This window comes from Scyliorhinus canicula, chromosome 14, assembly GCF_902713615.1.
Source record: "Scyliorhinus canicula chromosome 14, sScyCan1.1, whole genome shotgun sequence".
Classification (NCBI taxonomy): Eukaryota; Metazoa; Chordata; class Chondrichthyes; order Carcharhiniformes; family Scyliorhinidae; genus Scyliorhinus; species Scyliorhinus canicula.
This window is the reverse complement of record NC_052159.1, coordinates 25,489,552-25,507,840: the sequence shown is the minus strand read 5'-3', so window position 1 is coordinate 25,507,840 and position 18,289 is coordinate 25,489,552. Positions and strand designations below refer to the sequence as shown.

At 45.4% G+C, this 18,289-nt stretch overlaps 1 protein-coding gene across 1 annotated transcript in view; it reads right to left on the bottom strand.

Moving 5' to 3' along the window:
* ube3a (ubiquitin protein ligase E3A) overlaps window positions 1-18,037 on the bottom strand; it is a 92,035-nt gene extending 73,998 nt beyond the window's left edge. The window contains exon 1 of the mRNA XM_038818844.1: window positions 17,647-18,037. Coding sequence (XP_038674772.1) covers window positions 17,647-18,035 — 389 coding nt within the window. The 5' untranslated portion in view covers window positions 18,036-18,037. The remainder of the gene's footprint in view (window positions 1-17,646) is intronic.
* Window positions 18,038-18,289: the final 252 nt, after the last annotated feature.

Here is an 18,289-nt window from a genome sequence, read left to right as displayed (position 1 = left end):
GGATCTGGATTCGCACAGGCTGATTATGGGTGGGGATTTCAACACGGTTATTGATCCAGGCCTGGACCGGTCATGCTCGAGAAATGGCAAGGTGCCAGCAATGGCAAAGGAGCTGAAAGGGTTCATGTGGCAGGGCCCTGTTGGCAGGGTGGTGGACATGGGATATTCGGCGATTACCATCTCAGACCATGCTCTGCACTGGATGGATCTGCAGGTCAGTATGGATAGCAAGCAGCGCCCGCAATGGAGGTTGGATGTGGGGCTGTTGGCGGACGTTGCAGTGTGCTAGAGGTTGAGGAAGTGCATGTTGAACTACCTGCAGGTAAACGACACGGGGGAGGTCTCAGCATCGGTGGGCTGGAAAGTGCTGAAGGCAGTGGTGAGAGGAGAGCTGATCTTGATTCGGGCTCACAGGGACAGGACGGATAGGGCAGAAAGAGACGGACTGGTAAAAGAAATTCTACGAGTGGATAGGAGGTATGCGGAGACTCCAGAGGCAGGGCTGTTAAGGGAACGCCGAAGGCTGCAAGCGGAATTTGGTTTGTTAATTACAGGAGAAGTGGTGGAACAGCTCAAAAAGGCGAAGGGGCGATTTACGAGCACGTGGGGGGGGGGGAAGGAAAGGCCAATAGGATGCTTCCACAGCAGCTCAGAAAGGAGGCAGCTAGGGAAATAGGGAGAGTTGCTAACGGGGATGGGAACTTAGTTGGGGATTCGGCGGGGTTGAGCAAGACATTTTGGGACTTTTATAGTAGGTTGTACAGGTCAGAAACCCTGTGGGGCCGGAGGGGATGTGGCGCTTTTTGGATGGGTTGACTTTCCCGACGGTGGATGGGGAGCTGGTAGAAGGGCTGGGGGCCCCCGATCGGGCTGGAGGAGATAGTGGAGGGTTTGAAGGCCATGCAGTCGGGCAAGACCCCAGGACAGGACGAGTACCCGGTCGCGTTCTATAAAAAGTTCTCCGGAATATTGGGGCTTGTACTGTTGAAGGTCTTTAATGAGGCCAAGGATAGAGGGGTTTTACCCCCGACGATGTCACAGGCCATGATCTCGCTCATTCTGAAAATGAACAAGGACCCAGAGCTATGTGGTTCTTATAGGCCGATATCCTTGCTGAACGTGGATGCCAAACTTCTGGCCTCAAGGATTGAGGACTGTGTACCGGACGTTATAGGGGAGGACCAGACAAGGTTTGTTAAGGGTAGGCAGCTGGGGGCAAATGTGGAAAGGTTGCTAAACGTGATCATAATGCCCCCGGAAGGTAGGGAAGCTGAAGTGGTGGTTGTGATGGATGCGGAAAGAGCCTTTGACCGGGTCGAGTGCGATTACTTATGGTGCTGGAGCGGTTCGGGTTTGGAAAGGGCTTTGTTGACTGGGTTAGGTTGCTGCACCAGGCTCCAGTAGCTAGTGTACAGACAAATTGGACTTCGGAATATTTTATAGACGACACCGGGGGACAAGACAGGGATGTCCCCTCTCCCCACTGCTGTTTGCGCTGGCGATAGAGCCGCTGGCAATTGCTCTGAGGGCTTCAAGGAGCTGGAAGGGGTTGGTCAGGGGTGGAGCACAGAGTCTCGCTGTATGCGGATGACTTACTGTTGTACGTCTCGTACCCACTGGAGGGGATGGGGGAAATTACGGGAATCTTAGGGGAATTTGGCTGGTTTTCGGGGTACAAGCTTAATATGGGGAAGAGCGAGTTGTTTGTGGTTCAGGCGAGAGGTCAGGAGAGGAGACGGGGGAAACTGCCTTTTAGAGTGGTAGGGGACAGTTTTAGGTACTTGGGTATTCAGTTGGCGAGGGATTGGGATAGGCGATACAAATTGAACCTGGCCCGGTTGGTGGACCAGATGAAGGAGGATTTCCAGAGATGGGATGCACTCCCGTTGTCTCTGGCGGGTAGGGTACAGTTGGTAAAAATGACGGTCCTCCCGAGGTTCCTTTTTATTTTCCAGTGCCTCCCCATCTTCATCCCGCAGTCCTTTTTTAAGCGGATCAATAAGATTATCGTGGGCTTTGTGTGGGGGGTTAAGCCCCTGCGGCTGAAGAGGGCAATGCTAGAGCAGAGTCGGGGAGATGGTGGGCTGGCGCTGCCGAATTTCAGTAATTACTACTGGGCGGCTAACATAGCCATGGTTAGGAGGTGACTGGTGGTGGGGGGTGGAGGGGGCATGGGTGTGCATGGAGGTGGCTTCGTCCAAGGGCACAAGTTTAGGGGCACTGGTGACGGCGTCCCTGCCGTTCCCACTGGCACGGTACTCCACCAGTCCAGTGGTGGTGGCAGCCCTGAGAGTCTGGGGACAGTGGAGCAGACATGTGAGAGCAGAGGGGGAAATCGGTGTGGTCCCCAATCTGCGATAACCATCGGTTTGCCCCGGGGAGGATGGACCGGGGGGAGGGGGGGGGGGTTTCCCGAATTTGGCAGGGAGCGGGGATTGAGAGGATGGGGGAACTTGTTCTTGGAAGGTAGCTGCCTGAGTATGAGGGTGCTGGAGAAGTCTGCAATGCTGGAGGAAATGTGCCGGGGGGGGGGGGGGGGGGCAGCAGCAAACCATGTCCATATGTTCTGGGCATGTCCAAAACTGAGGGGGTTTTGCTGACTCCATGTCCACAGTATTAAATGAGGATGGCAATGAGTCTGGAGGTAGCGATTTTTGGGGTTTTGCAGTATCCGAGAATCCAGGAGGAGGGAGAGGCGGACGTTCTCGCCTTTTAGGGGCAGCGCGGTAGCCCAGTGGTTAGCACAATTGCATCACAGCTCCAGGGTCACAGGTTCGATTCCCAGCTTGGGTCACTGCCTGTGCGGAGTCTGCACGTTCTCCCCGTGTGCGCGTAGGTTTCCTCCGGGTGAGCCGGTTTCCTCCCACAGTCCAACGATGTGCAGATGAGGTGGATTGGTCATGCTAAATTGCCCTTAGTGTCCAAAATTGCCCTTAGCATTGGGTGGGGTTACTGGGTTATGGGGATAGGGTGGAAGTGTGGGCTTGAGTAGGGTGCGCGTTCAAAGAGCCAGTGCACTCGATGGGCCGAATGGCCTCCTTCTGCACTGGAAATTCTATGAAAAATGTTCTTCCCTGGTGGCCCGGAGGAGTATATTGCTGGCATGGAGGGCCTCAAGGCCCCCAAAATCGGAGACCTGGCTTTCAGACATGGCAGGCTTCCTCTGCCTGGAGAAAATTAAGTTCGCCATGAGAGGGTCGCTGCTGGGGTTCGCCCAGAGGTGGCAACCATTTGTCGACCTCCTCGCAGTGAACTAATCTTCAGCAGAAAGAGATGCGCGCGGGGGGCGGGGGTAATCGTTCGTAGGTTAGGGGGCAAGTAATGGAAAGACCTGCAGGAGAGGATTCTGCAATTTGCACTATGTATATATTTTTCTTGTTATGTAAATTTGTTGCTGTTAAAATGCCAAAGATATACCTCAATAAAATGTTGATTTAAAAAAAAGCTGGGCGTTCCTTGTACGATGTGTTTCAAGATGCACTCGATGTAGCCAGAGAGGTTTTCCCACAGGGTCCCATTGCCCGATATGATAAACCGGCCTGGTGTGTTGGCCTTGTATATTTTCGGGAGGCAGTAGAAAACTCCAAAGCGGAGAGTACATGGGATGAGCACGTAGGGTGCTCGGAAGGTCTGGAAGGTCTGGATCAAAGGTCTTGATCAGTCTGTTGAGTTGGCGAGTGTGTTCCTTAGTCGGATCTGCGGGTAACTGTCTGTAGTGTTCCTGGTTGTTTGAGTTGACCTCTTTGCAGTAGTCCGTTCTGTTCAATATGACGGTGGCCCCTCCTTTGTCTGCTGGTTTGATGACAATGTTGCACTTGTTTTCGACAGCACGGATGTCGTTGCATTGTGCTTGGGTGATGTTCGGGGCTGTCTTGCGAACGTGACTGATGAATCGGGCATTGACGCGACTCCTGAGGGCTTGGGCATACATGTCGAGTCTAGGGCAGCGGCCTTCCGGAGGGGTCCAATTCGACTCTTTCCTCTTCGGTTGCCGCACCGCAGATCTCTCGGTCTGCTGTTCCAGTTAATTGGTTGACTCATCGGGTTCGCTGTCGACCTCTTGTGGTCTGTTGAAGTACTCCCGGAGCCTCATTCGCCTGATGACTTCCTCGGTGTCTGCCGCGAGATTGATGGGGTCCATTTTGGTGGTGGTTGAAATTGAGCACTCTGCTGAGGGCTTTGATGTTGTCTGGTTGAAGGGTGTAGTCCAACAAGTTGCCAAGAGATTTCCCTGTATTGTTTTCTACCGTGGTACCAGGGGAGGCTTGGTTGCTGCTGGTGGTGATGCCGAGTTTCTCAAGCATCCTGTTGTTGGTGTGCATATAGGTGGCGTAGTATTGTTGTCTCATCTGTTTGGCGGTGTACCGCAGCTGTCTGCTGAGTCCGGAGCGCAATTTGAGAATATGGCCTCTATCTTGGTTGGAGACCAGTCAACGTTGTCTACAGGAAAGGGTGTCCCGAAGCATGGTACATTAGCGAGACCATGCAGACGCTGCGACAACGGCTCAATGGTCATCGCGTGACAATCGGCAGGCAGGAATGTTCCCTTCCAGTCGGGGAACACTTCAGCAATCAAGGGCATTCAGCCGCTGATCTCCGGCTAAGTGTTCTCCTTTAGTACGCGCGACAACGCAAAATCACCGAGCAGAAACTTGCAGCCAAGTTCCGCACACACGAGAACGGCCTCAACCGGCTCCGAAAGCTAGTGATTTCAACAAACATGTTGAACTTTAACCTGGTGTTGTAAGACTTCTTACTGTGCTCACCCCAGTCCAACGCCGGCATCTCCACATCTTAGATTTTTCAGTCAGTGATGAATAAAACAGCCCACGAAGGCTTAGGAATTTCTGGGGCATGGATTTTACATTGATTGAAGGAGATCTCCAGGAATGCAGCATTGGTGTTATCAAGCAGGGTAAGCAGGAATCACACTGAAGTGCTCTCACAGACAGCAAACCTGAGATCAAATGCACTGCTCACCCTTCACCTTTTATGAATTTTATAAACAGAAATAAAGATTGCAACATAGTTTTTATATTAAACAATAGCATAAGAAAAAATTAGGTTACACAAATATAAAGTTAGTTTTACAGGCACAGTAATTATTTCTGATTAGATTCATTGTCACATGTACTGAGGTACAGTGAAAAGAATTGTTCTGTGAACAGTCCAGTCAGGTCATTTCACACATGAAAAAACATAGGACATACGATAAATACACATTGTAAATACGTAGGCACAGGCATCGAGTGAAGCATACCAGTGTGGTACTACTCAGTAGAGAAGATGTGTGAAAAGATCAGTTCAGTCATAGGAGTGTCCTTCACGAGTCTGGTGACAGTGGGGAAGAAGCTGTTTTTGAACCTGTTGGCGCATGTTCGAGACTTTCGTATCTCCTGCCTGATAGAAGAGGTCGGAAGGGAATATAGCCCTGATGGGAGGGGTCTTTGATTTTGCTGCCTGCTCTCCCAAGGCAGTGGGAGGTGTGGACAGAGTCAATGGATGAAGGGTGGTTTTGCATGATGGACCGGGCTGTGTTCATGACTCTCTGCAATTTTCTACAGTCTTGGGCCGAGCAGTTGCCATACTAGGCTGTGATGTAGCCAGACAGGGTGCTTCTATGGTGCATCTGTACAAGTTTCTAAGAGTCACTGTGGACCTGCCAAATCTCCTTAGTTTCCAGACGAAGTATAGGTGCTGTCATCCTTTCTGGGTTGTAGCGTTGAGGTGAGTAGAGCAGGACAGGCTGGTGATGTGCACATCTGGGAATTTGAAGCTGTCAACCATCTCCACCTTGGCACCATTGATGCAGACAGGGGTGTGTATGATACTTCACTTCCTGAAGTCAATGGTCAGCTCCTTAATTTTGCTGACATTGAGGGAGAGATTGTTGTGGTTACACCACGCCACTAGGTTCTCTATCTCCCTCCTGTACTGACTCAACGTTGTTCCGAGATCTGACCCACTACGGTTCTGTCATCAGCAAACTTGTAGATAAGAGGTGGAGCCAAATTTTGCCATTGTCGGGGGCTAAGTACGCAGCCTTGCGCTGCCCCGGTATTGAGGACCATCATGGAGGTGTTGTTGTTAGGTGAATTGAACATTCTAAATTCTACTTCTGTGTACCCGAACAGGCGCGAGTGGCGACTACGGGATTTTCACAGTAACTTTATTGCAGTGTCAATGTAAGCCTACTTGTGACAATAATAAAGATTGTTTATCTTTATTGATTGTGGTCTATGGTTCAGAACTCGATGATCCAGTTGCAGAGGAAGGAGCCAAGTCCCAGGTTTTGAAATGAGTTTGGCTGGGATTATGGTATTGAAGGCAGAGCTGCAGTCAATGAATAAGAGTCTGATGTAGAAGTCCTTGTTGTTGAAATGCTCCAGGGATTAGTGTAGGGTTAGGGAGATGGCACCTGCTGCAGCGGTATGCAAATTGCAGTGGATCACGGCATTCTGGGAGTATGGAATTGATGTGTCTAATGACCAACCTCTCGAAGCACTTCATAATGATAGACGCCAAGGCCACCAGATGGTAATCATTGAGACACATTGCCTGGTTCTTCTTTGGCACCAGTATGATGGTCTTCTTGAAGCAGGTGGAAACTTCGGAACGGAGTTAGGAGAGGTTGAAGATGTCCGTGAACAGACCCGCCAGTTGGTCCATGCAGGATCGGAGTGTACGACCAGAGACTCGATAGGACCTGTTGCTTTCCGAGGTTTCACTTGCAAGATGAAGGAGGCCAATCTGATTTTGTAAGCTGTGATGGATAGGTATGGGTGTCCCTGAAGCTGGTGGGGCAATTGAGAATGCTTTGATGGCTTTTTGCTCAAAACGAGCATAGAATGCACTGAGTTCATCAGGGATGGGTGCGCTGCTGCCGGATATTCTACATGGCTTTGCTTTCTAGCCACCTCCATTAGAAACAGTATAAAGAGCTTGGGATTCTCACTTTATTAGGATAATAATGAGTACTCTATATGGTGTTTCCCAAGGCAGAGGATACTGACAAAATATAGGCACAGGTGGAGATGGTGGAGTTAACGGATGCGGTGAAAATTAATAAGATGCATTGAAAAGGCTGGATGTGGTTAGAGTAGATAAGTTGCTTGGTCCAAATAGCTTGCATCCCAGGTTGAAAGCAAGTAGCGGTTGATAGCAGAAGGCTTGCCTTAATAGAACAAAGAACAATACAGCATAAGAACAGGCCCTTCGGCCCTCCAAGCCTGCCCCGATTAAGTGTCCTATCTAGACCAACCACCTGGATGGACCAACCCCGTCTGTCCATGTGCCCATCCAGATAAATCTTAAAGGTCGCTAACGTATCTGCCTCAACCACCTCACTTGGCAGTGCATTCCAGGCCACCACCACCGTGTACAAAAAATTCACCCGCACATCGCTGCTGAACTTTTCTCCCCTCACCTTGAACTTGTGCCCCCTTGTAATTGTCATTTCCACCCTGAAAAAATCCTCCAACTGTTCACCCTAACTATACCCCTAATAAGAACAATCCCAGTTTATTCAATCTCTCCTCATAGCTAATATCCTCCATACCAGGCAACATCCTGGCAAACTTTTCTGTACTCTCTCGAAAGCCTCCACATCCTTCTGGTAGTGCGGTGACCAGAATTGGACACAGTATTCCAAATGTGGACGAACCAACGTTCTGTATAACTGTAACATTATTTTCGGGCTTTTATACTTGATACCCCGTCCTATGGAGGAGGCCGAGTTTGCAATTAAGGCAAGATGCATGAAGTACCCAAGTTTAATGACTCGCTATTTATGCTAATTCGTGCTCCACTTCATATCGTAGAACTGCCCATACTTGAAGTAATATATGCTGGGGCATCTTGTACTGAGGTTCATTGTCTAATAAGTGAGCATCAGCTATCAAGTGTGCCAGCAGCAATATGAGAGTTTCTCAAAAGCAGCAACTGCAACTGAAACGAAAAAGAGAAAATGCTGAAAAGGCTCAGCAGGTCAGCCATGCATCTGTGGAGGGAACACACCAGCTAATGCTGCAACCTTTATAAACACATTTTATTACACTTGTGTTAGGATCCCGACTAGAACCCAACTATTTTCAATTTGTACAATGAGGACATGTTACAGTGTTGAAACAAACTTTAACTTAAACACAGAATTAACCACATTAGCAACAAAAAAAAAAGCTTTGGCAAAAGAGAAAACCTTAACTTTCTTCCTAAACCTCCTACTATATTCCAATTAAGAGAAACAATATGTTTCTAATATTACTCATGACTAACAACCAGGGTTTTACTTGCTTTCCTCTGCAGAATCTTTGGAGAGAACGCCTTTCAGGACCAAACTAAAATACCCCTGTTCAGATGAGTGTTCCTTGACAACTGATTTTTCAGACAGACCTAGCTTCTCCCATTAACTACTTCATCTGTACCCAAAGCCTAAGGCATTCTTATGCCTCATCTTACAAGATGCCCTTTGACTTATTTTGACAGGACCAAACATACCCCATGAGTCCTTCAAACAAACAGTATTCCATTAGGTGGCTACCTGGAAACAAGAAAATAGTTCTCAAGCAGAACACTTCACCTTCAAGTTAATGATTATCTTTTATGACACCTTAATCACAGCTATAGCAGTCATATTGTCTGTATGCATCTTAACCCAGGTTTTGCTAACATTCCTGCAAAAAATACAAAATATGACAATTTCTTGCATTCATCACACTGGGAAAGATTGTTTAATGGCTAAAGTATATTTAAATTCAACCAGAAGTATACTGTTTCAGGACATGACACGAGGACCGTTGCTGTTTTACTGTTTGCGTTTGAAGGACCACTGAGGTGTAGATAATTTGAGGGGTGTTGTATTTGGTCCTGGCTAAACAAATCAAGGGACATCTTGACAGGAGACAAAAGAATGCCTTATGCTTTGGGTACAAATGATGTAGTTAATAGGAGAAGGTTTGTATAAAAAGTCATTTGTCCCTAATGTTATTTTTATCCTAATAGGCATTTCCTTTGCCCCTTTAGATTGCCTTAATATCACCAATAAGGGATTGGAAATTAGGCTGGGCAACTCACTAATACTACCTGATTAGTAGTGGTTTGCTTCATGACTATTTCATTTGTGCACGTCCCACTTTTGCATCCATTGTGTTTCTCTTACTCATAACACCATCTTCATCAGGTTAAACCAAATTATGCTTAACACACGACGGGCCCATTTTTGTAGTTTGTTGCGAGGCAAAGCTCCAGAGTTACAATTTGAAAGATTTAATTTAGGACACAAGCAGAAGTCAGCTGGCATAGGAATGCTAACGGAACCCTAATTCTGAATGTTACTCACAAATCTCCTATGGCGAAGCTCCCATGCAGTATTGAACTCTGATAATTAAACTGGTAACCCAGCCTGTGTGTAAAGCCATTGCTATAACCTGGGTTAACAGGAGCTGAAACTAGTGATATCAGAGGCATTTGTAACTGCCTGTAAAATTTAATCAACACCATGAGAAATTCACAAAAGTATAATCCAGTAACTCTGCCACATACAAGTGCAAAGAACTGCAAAAAGCTAGGCAACTGGCATTAAAGTGACATTGGATCTGAACGTGCAAGGCATTTATAATTTTTCCATTTTGCCCAGCTTCAAGAGCCAATTTATTGAAGAGATGCTGGGTCGCACAAATCAATTGATTCCTCCCCCATAACTAGTTACAAGCCAGGAATTTCTTCAAAACGTTATGTCAGAATACTAGCATGATAGATGATCCGTGAAAAACATGGAAGAAATTCTCATTTGTTATTATTTTACATGAGTTTTTGAATTGTGCTAATTAAGGTGAACATCTGCAAATACCCTCCATCGATCATTAACATAGCTCTATCCGCAAATAAAAATCTACACACATTGACTTTCCTATATTTACACCCGAAATGTTAGGCACACCAGAAATCAAACTTCTTGTGATATGTTTTTTTCTTAACCAAGGAAAGCTCAGCACATTATGTATCAGATGCAATTCAGGACATCAGAACGAGTGACTTAAAAAAACTGAATAACGTTAAAAACCTCTGGCTAGCACTGCTGCCTCACAGCGCCGAGGACCCGGGTTCACTCCTGGCCCCAGCTCAATGTCCATGTGGAGTTTGCACATTCCCCCAGTATCTGCGTGGGTCTCACCCCCACAACCTTAAAAGATGAGCACGGTAGGTGAATTGGCTGTGCTAAATTGTCCCTTAATTGGAAAAATTAGGTACTCTAAATTTATTTTATAAAGCATTAAGAACCTGCTATGCCTCATGATCACAAATAGTTTGATGCTCAAACCATAAATTTCCATAAAGAACTATATAATAATCTTTCTTATTGTCACAAGTAGGGTTGCATTAACACTGCAAAGTAGTTACTGCGAAAATCCCTTCGTTGCCACACTCCGGTCCTGTTCAGTTGCACTGAGGAAGAATTCACAATGTCCAACTTACCTAACAGCACGTCTTTCGGGACTCGTGGGAGGAAACCAGAGCACCCAGACGAAACCCACAGGCAGACACAGGGCGAACGTGCAGACTCCGCACAGACAGTGACCCAACCCAGGAATCGAACCAGAGACCCTGACGCTGTGAAGCAACAGTGCTAACCACTGTGCTACCGGGCCGCCCAACAGAACCCAAGAAGCAGGTTTGGCGCTTTCCTCTGATATGATTGTGCTGAATTCAGTTGTTTAATGATTCATTCAGCCAATATTGGATTTAGAAAAACTGGCATCTCCACATCATGGCATACAAAAGGCATTGATTATAGCACAATTTTCATGCGAGTGGGATTTAGGAAATCCTGGGCCTCATTGCATGGATATTTCTGCACCACTTATAAAACATTTCTTAGTGACCATTAACTAGCCTGAGAAAAACTCTCAAAATTAGACTCTGTGGCCACAGCTAAGGAAATGCACCGTCCACATTCGAAGACAGTTAGTTAGCCTCAGATCGTTTTTTCCTTGCAGCTTTCCCTTGCACGTGCTTACTTCTAGTTCTCAAGTTGCTTTGTGCAACATTATTCCTGCTGTCAAATAATGTTCAATGCCAGCCAACAAAAAACAGTCATTTAGTCAACACCCCAACCCACCACCATAAATATTCATTCTCCCTCACGTGTGCACATTTTATAAGATGCACTGCAGTAACTTGCCAAAGCTCCTTCGCCAGCACCTTCCAAACCCGTGATCTCTATCACCTCGAAGTAAAAGGGCAGCAGATACATGGGACCACCTCCATCTACAAGTTCATCTCCGAGCCACACACCATCCTGATTTGGAACTATAATCACCATGCCTTCACTGTAGCTGGATCAAAAGAAACCATCTCCCTTCCTAACAGCACATTGGGTGCACCAAAGAACTTCAGCTGCTCATGAAAATGGTTCAGCGCCACCTTTCCAAGAGGAATTAGCTTTAGGCAACAAATTCTAGCTTTGCGAGGTAACGCACACATCTCAAATCTTAAAACAAGACAATGGAAAATAGAGTTATAACAGTACTTTCAGAATTGATTTACCGAAGTGAAAATGAGTAGCCCAATAGAAATAACTCATTTGACAAACATTCTACCAGTAAATCCGGGAGAGAGTTGAATGGTATGTAGAGGAAAAATTGATACAGGGCATAAAAGCAATATTGTGGGATAGACAATAGGACCAACCAGATTAACTACTTTTGGATTTTCCAATCGTGTACATTTTCACGTTCATGCAGAGGCCATCATTTTGATAGTCTGCGCAGATCAAATTCAAACGTTGCTCAGAAACAAGACATTTCAATACTACAGCCATGGTCGGTGAAAATTATACAGCACAAGTCGTGCCCCCCCCCCCTTCCCCCCAACCACCGTTAGAGGCTCATATTGCCAACTTGGCAAGAGTAGTTCAAATGGAGGATACCAGCTACAAAACAAGGTCGCCATTGAAAATAAAAATCACAAAAAAGGCTATAGGTGGTATAGTCACGCCTTCCCCAAGATCAGAAATTTCCACCGGAGATCAATGGAAACAAAACAATTTACCCCTTTCTGTGGAACTACTGGTCAGATTGTAAATTCCCACCTTGATATTTTGCTTTGCCAGTTTTCTCACCTTCACTCCTGAAGGCATCAACCTCTTAGTACAGTTCTAAGGAATAGCTCAGCCAAGTGTCTATAAACATTGTTAATGCCTCAACTGTGAATGTCATTGATGCCAAACTTTGAAACTCAACCGAATCTAGCCTTAAACTTTTTTAAAAATAAATTTAGATTACCCAATTATTTTTTCCAATTAAGGGGCAATTTAGTGTGGCCAATCCACCTACTCTGCACATTTTTTGGGTTGTGGGGGCGAAACCCACGCAGACACGGGGAGAACGTGCAAACTCCACACGGACAGTGACCCAGGGCCGGGATTCGAACCTGGGACCTCAGCGCCGTGAGGCAGTTGTGTTAACCACTAAGCCACCGTGCTGCCCTATCTAGCCTTAACTTGACAACTGGTCCAGTAGGATTTACTGGATAATTATCAGTGAGCTGATTTCTTTTTTTACTGAGATGAACTGTAGGATCCCAAACACTTCCCCAACAGAGATTCACCTAACTCGACACAGACTAGTGCTCAGATACAGAGCTTTTTCAGTCTATGTAGATATACATGGGATAAACTGAAAAAGTCATCAGGGAATTTCCTGTCTAGAAATCTGAAGATAAATCATTTTGAGAAGTAAACAAATATGCAAATGCCAACAAGACATTCAATGCTCAAAAAGTTGATCCGTATGGAGTCATTTGAGGTCTTTCATTGCAGAGTCCTTTGGGTAACATCCCAAGAAGAAGTTTAAAATCTAAGGGATATAGTTTCCACTTTGGATGCTATCTGGAAAATACACTAGAAATTGTGCTTGTCATGGTTACCGTTCAGATTTCGAACAAAGTGTATCCTAATAATTACAAATGCAAAATCTACCAAATCCCACACAATCAGGCAGCATAACAGAACTATTTTGTTATTTTTTTGTCCTGTTAAAAAGTATTCCTTGATATTTTTAAAAGTGATATCTTGATGCAGTTTTATTAATCTGGCAGAAAATGGATGTATCACCAAAATTAGCAATTTTAGTGAGAGTGCAGATTTCTACTTGTGAGTAACCCAACAATCACTGAAAATGACTTAAAATTATATGAATCATGTAACAGATTAATTGGTGTCCATGAGCCAACCGTAGTATTTTAAATGTGCCTGTGTACCCAAGAATGCAAATGTAATTTGAAGAACCTTCCAGAACCAGTGCAAGCAGCAGATCTGGCCAGTTTTGACCGAGGGAGATGGTCACGTTTATGTGCAGAGCCTGATTTCAGAATACTGAATCTTGGATGAACAAAAAGGATGGCAGAAAGCATGAGTACCGATGGTTTTTAAATATGGCAAATTTTTAAAATTCCATAATATTTAATGCTAGTTCATCCAATTCTACATCCAGATTCCAGGACAAACTGGTAGAAATTCTACCCTCGAGAAACTGCATTGGGCAGTGCTGTGGTTAACATTGCTGCCTCACAGTGCCAAGGACCCGAGTTCAATCCCGGCCCACAGTCCATGAGATGTTCGCACATTCTCCCCATGTCTGCGTGGGTCTCACACTTCCACAACCCAAAAGATGTGCAGGGTAGGTGAATTGGCCACGCTAAATTGCCCCTTAATTGGGAAAAGAATTGGGTACTCTAAACTAAAAAACTTAGAAACTGCATGTTCCCATACTATGGGTGTTAAGTGGATTGTTTCAGTTCCTTGAGCAGCATCTGTGATTAAGAACATGCTTAATGCTGGCATATTTAGTGTTCTTAGAATGTGATTCTAGTGAGATTGAAGCCACCTGCACATTAGAGTTCATTCTCTGTTAACAATGAACAAATATTCAATCGCTTTAATTCAAAGCTTTTATTCACTAAAAGTTGTTACATCTAAATCAATGTAGCCTTCTTCATGGATGTTATGCATCCACACTTGACAGTCAACTCAAAGTTAACAAAATGAATCAAGACTGTTTGCCCAAAGTGACAAGAACTGGCTGTATACTCACCTATAAATAATTTTAAAAGCTGCGGTTACTTTTGAAACTTTACTACAGAACATTCAATGCAATAAATGTTTTGCAGTGCAAAAAGAGTGAAACAAAAATTACCGTATTACGGTAGTTAACAAATTTTTTTATTTTTTTTTTAAATTTAGATTACCCAATTATTTTTTCCAATTAAGGTGGCAATTTAGTGGGGCCAATCCACCTAGCCTGCACATTTTTGGGTTGTGGGGGCGAAACCCACGCAGACACGGGGAGAATGTGAAAACTCCACATGGACAGTGACCCAGAGCCGGGATCGAACCTGGGACCTCAGCACCGTGAGGCAGCTGTGCTAACCACTAGGCCACCGTGCTGGCCCCGGTAGTTAACAAATTAAGAGCCATGAGCAGAATGCTGTTTTCAGTTTATGGCCAGTACATCACCTGAATACATGTTGCAATACTACTTGAAATGATGTTTAATAAAATTGACAAGATAATGCAATTCTCAATGGGCTTTTTCCCCCTACCGCTCGCATTTTCTTCTCTTCAGCAATCTCTAGTACTTTATATAAATTGCTTAGGTGTGAGCCAAAGAAGTGACTTTGAGTGTACACAGACAATTATTAGAATCCAATTTTGTATCTATGTGCACACTTTCTGGGGGTGGGAGAATTTGGGACATTCCTGGTCTGCTGGGTGCTAAGCCAAGGAGGGGGACAAAATTCACCATCTGGAGAAGCGATCTGAGGTATTCTGGTCTTGACTGTGCAAACTCACTCGTCTAACTAAATGTAGTAACTCTACTGTACTTACAACCTAAATATAGAATTCATAGCAAAGTTATTTTCTAAGCAAACAGAATAACCATCATGGCTAATTCTGGGGTAGATTTACTCCTTGTAATAAATTAGATAAATAACACCCCTTGATCCATTATTGCTTCCAAATAAAGAAATTACTCCATCTCCAGGGAGAGATCCTGACGATGATTAGATTTTTCTACAAAGTGCACCAGGTCCAAATTTGAATGACAAACTCCAGAAGCAATTTGTGGAAATAATTATTTAATTGTTGGTATACACCTGCAAAACAGAGACTTTCTCACCACCAAGCACGTCTTGGTAGTTTCAGTGATGCAAATCAATATTCATGTGGGGCCTCACGGTAGCATGGCGGTTAGCATCAATGCTTCACAGCTCCAGGGTCCCAGGTTCGATTCCCGGCTGGGTCACTGTCTGTGTGGAGTCTGCACGTCCTCCCTGTGTGTGCGTGGGTTTCCTCCGGGTGCTCCGGTTTCCTCCCACAGTCCAAAGATGTGCGGGTTAGGTGGATTGGCCATGCTAAAATTGCCCGTAGTGTAAGGTTAATGGGGGGATTGTTGGGTTACGGGTATACGGGTTACGTGGGTTTAAGTAGGGTGATCATTGCTCGGCACAACATCGAGGGCTGAAGGGCCTGTTCTGTGCTGTACTGTTCTATGTTTGATCATTAAAATCCAACCAATATACCCCTGCTCTCAATCAACTTCTAATAAAATTATTGATTTAGTAAATCCTGTAGCTATCTGGGGCAATCAGATATTTAGGTCAGCATTAAGACACCTGTGGCCTTTACAAGAGCTCAATCACACTTCTTCACAAGATTGAGAGCTCTTGCAGAGGGTATTGTACAGGGCCTGAAGTGCCAGGTTCAAACAGGTGGAACTGGACATATCATTTGTATTTTACACTATCGCAGTCACGGTTTAATTAAATCATGATTTCAAAAAAGGAAAACAATTTCAGTTCATATTACAAGTGGTGATTCTATGTAACATACTCAAAACAGGAATTTTTCATCAACTTTTCAGCTGAAATCATTGAACAGTACAACACAAGAGGCCATTCAGCCCAGAGTCCACACCAGTTATTTCAAAGAAAGTCCAGTTAACTATCGCACACCCCCACATTGTTTCTCTCTATATTTTTCTTCAACTATTTACCCAATTCTCTTTTGAGCGCTAATTTGAACCTCAAAGCCAACAAACTGTCAGGGAGTGCATTTCAAATCCTAACCACTCTTGTGAAAAGTGTTTCCTCATGTCACCACTGTTTCTTTTGGCAATCAAGTTATGTCTTATCAGATTATCAAACCTTCAGACATTGAAAACAGCTTCTATCTAAACCCTTCATAATTTTAATCACCATCCAATCTAGTACAGATTCCCTGTAATCCTTCATCGCTCCTGTACCCTATACAAAGTCGTCACATACTTCTTCAAAGTATTGTGTCCAGAATTGGGAATAGTCAGTGCGTGGTCAAAACTTGTAGGTTTAGCAAAACTTTGCCTTTCGTACTTTTTGCCTCCACTTATAAAGCTCATCGAAAGGCAAGGTTTCAGTATGATACACTTAAAACCTACAGCCTTATCAGACAATGATACACAACCTGGTTGTTCATTTTTTAAAATAAATTTATAGGAACCCAATTATTTTTTTCTAATTAAGGGTGACGTATCTTTCGGTTGTGTGGGTGAGACCCATGTAGACACAGGGAGAATGTGCAAACTCCATACGGACAACGATCCAGGGCCAGGATCAAACCCAGGTCCTCAGTGCTGCGCCACCGTGCCGCCCCAAACCTGGCTGTTCATAGTATGCAACCAACTCCTCTTCTTTGAGCCTAGCCATATGCAATATCCAGACAGCAACATCCAAAAAGCCTTGAACCTCACATGTACCGCAAACAATTCTGCACACAAGAGAATATCTTGAACTTTTAGTTTCACTTCCAAATTTAAAAATGACAAACCTTCCAGTAAATTTGCTCCAACCAATTCACCTACAATAATGTACAATTTCTATCCACACAATTGGGATTTGTTAACAAAAAAAAATACATTGTATGGAGTGATAAATATTTCCTCATTTCAAATTGAGACATCAAAATGCCATGCATGGAGCATATGAGAGGGCAAAGTACTGCCAATGCTGAAATATAAACTGAAAACACTGTAAATAATCAGCAGGTCGGACAGCATCTATAGAGCAAAAAAAACACTCAAGTTTAAGGTCCATGATCTGCACTAATTCTGATGAAGGATCACTGACCTCTGCTCTGTGTGTACAGATGCAGCCAGGCGTGCTGAACATTTCCAACAATTCCATTTCCATTGGAGCAAAAAAATAACCCCCATTTGCCAGTCCTCCAAGAAGCAATCAGACTTCTTCTGGGAGCCTCTTGCCAGCCTTTGGCAAGGAACCGAGCATCAGCTGCCCGGGTTCTGATCCAGCACAGGATTTTAGAAATAAAGTTAGAGTGGAAAGGAAAACACATTTTACTGACCATAAAAAAGTTAACGTCAAAGCAATAAATGACTCATTTAGAACAAAAAAAATAAAACCAAGCAATCAAATTAAGAAATAACCATTTAAAAAGTGCCAAGCAGCAGAGTCAACTAATACGACGAATAGCCCCCCAAAAAAGGGGAGGGGGTTCAAAGAAGCAGAGCCAAACTAGGCCCCGGGTCCTGGTCATCGGGGAAGGGGGAGGGGACTAAGGCCGACCTAAGGAGTTGAGATTTAAGTAGCACCGACCTTGCGTTCGCCTCCGGTGGCGCACACTCCGAGCTGGCCTTGGCGGAATTCATACGAGAGTGCGGGATGTCGCCTTTCAGCCTGGATTCCCTCCTCTCCAGGCCGGACGGGGTGTGTGTGTGTGGGGAGGTGGGTGTGTGTCCCCGCACCGAGCAGCCTTTCTCTCCCTCTCTGAACGAGATTTTAATGTCGCTCCGGAGCAGTTGGGGAAGGGAAGGCGGCGTCAGCACACGCTCTTTTCCTCTGCGGCCCTTGTCCCTAGCACTCCAGCTGACCCGGGCCTCGCTCTTGTTGTTGTCGTCGCTGCTGCAGCCGCCGCCGATGCTCTGGGCCTCCCCGCTCCGCCATCTTGATGTGAGGGCGACTCTCCCGCTGGCGTTTCCCAGCATGCACCGCGCCGCGCATGACAACTGTCAGCCCCCGCCATGGGCTGGCCCCGCCCACCCGCTCACTGGGCTCTTAAAGAGACAGCGCAGACCCGGGGTACCGTGTCCCCGAACCTGGCCAAAGGTCCCCTGTTGAGCAACCTCCAGCACTGCACATGTGTGCTGCACCCTGGAAGCAAACAGCACCAATTCAGAAAGTCAGCCTCATTTCAATTTTTTTCCCAAGGCATGAACTTTTAAAACAGATTCACTTGGAA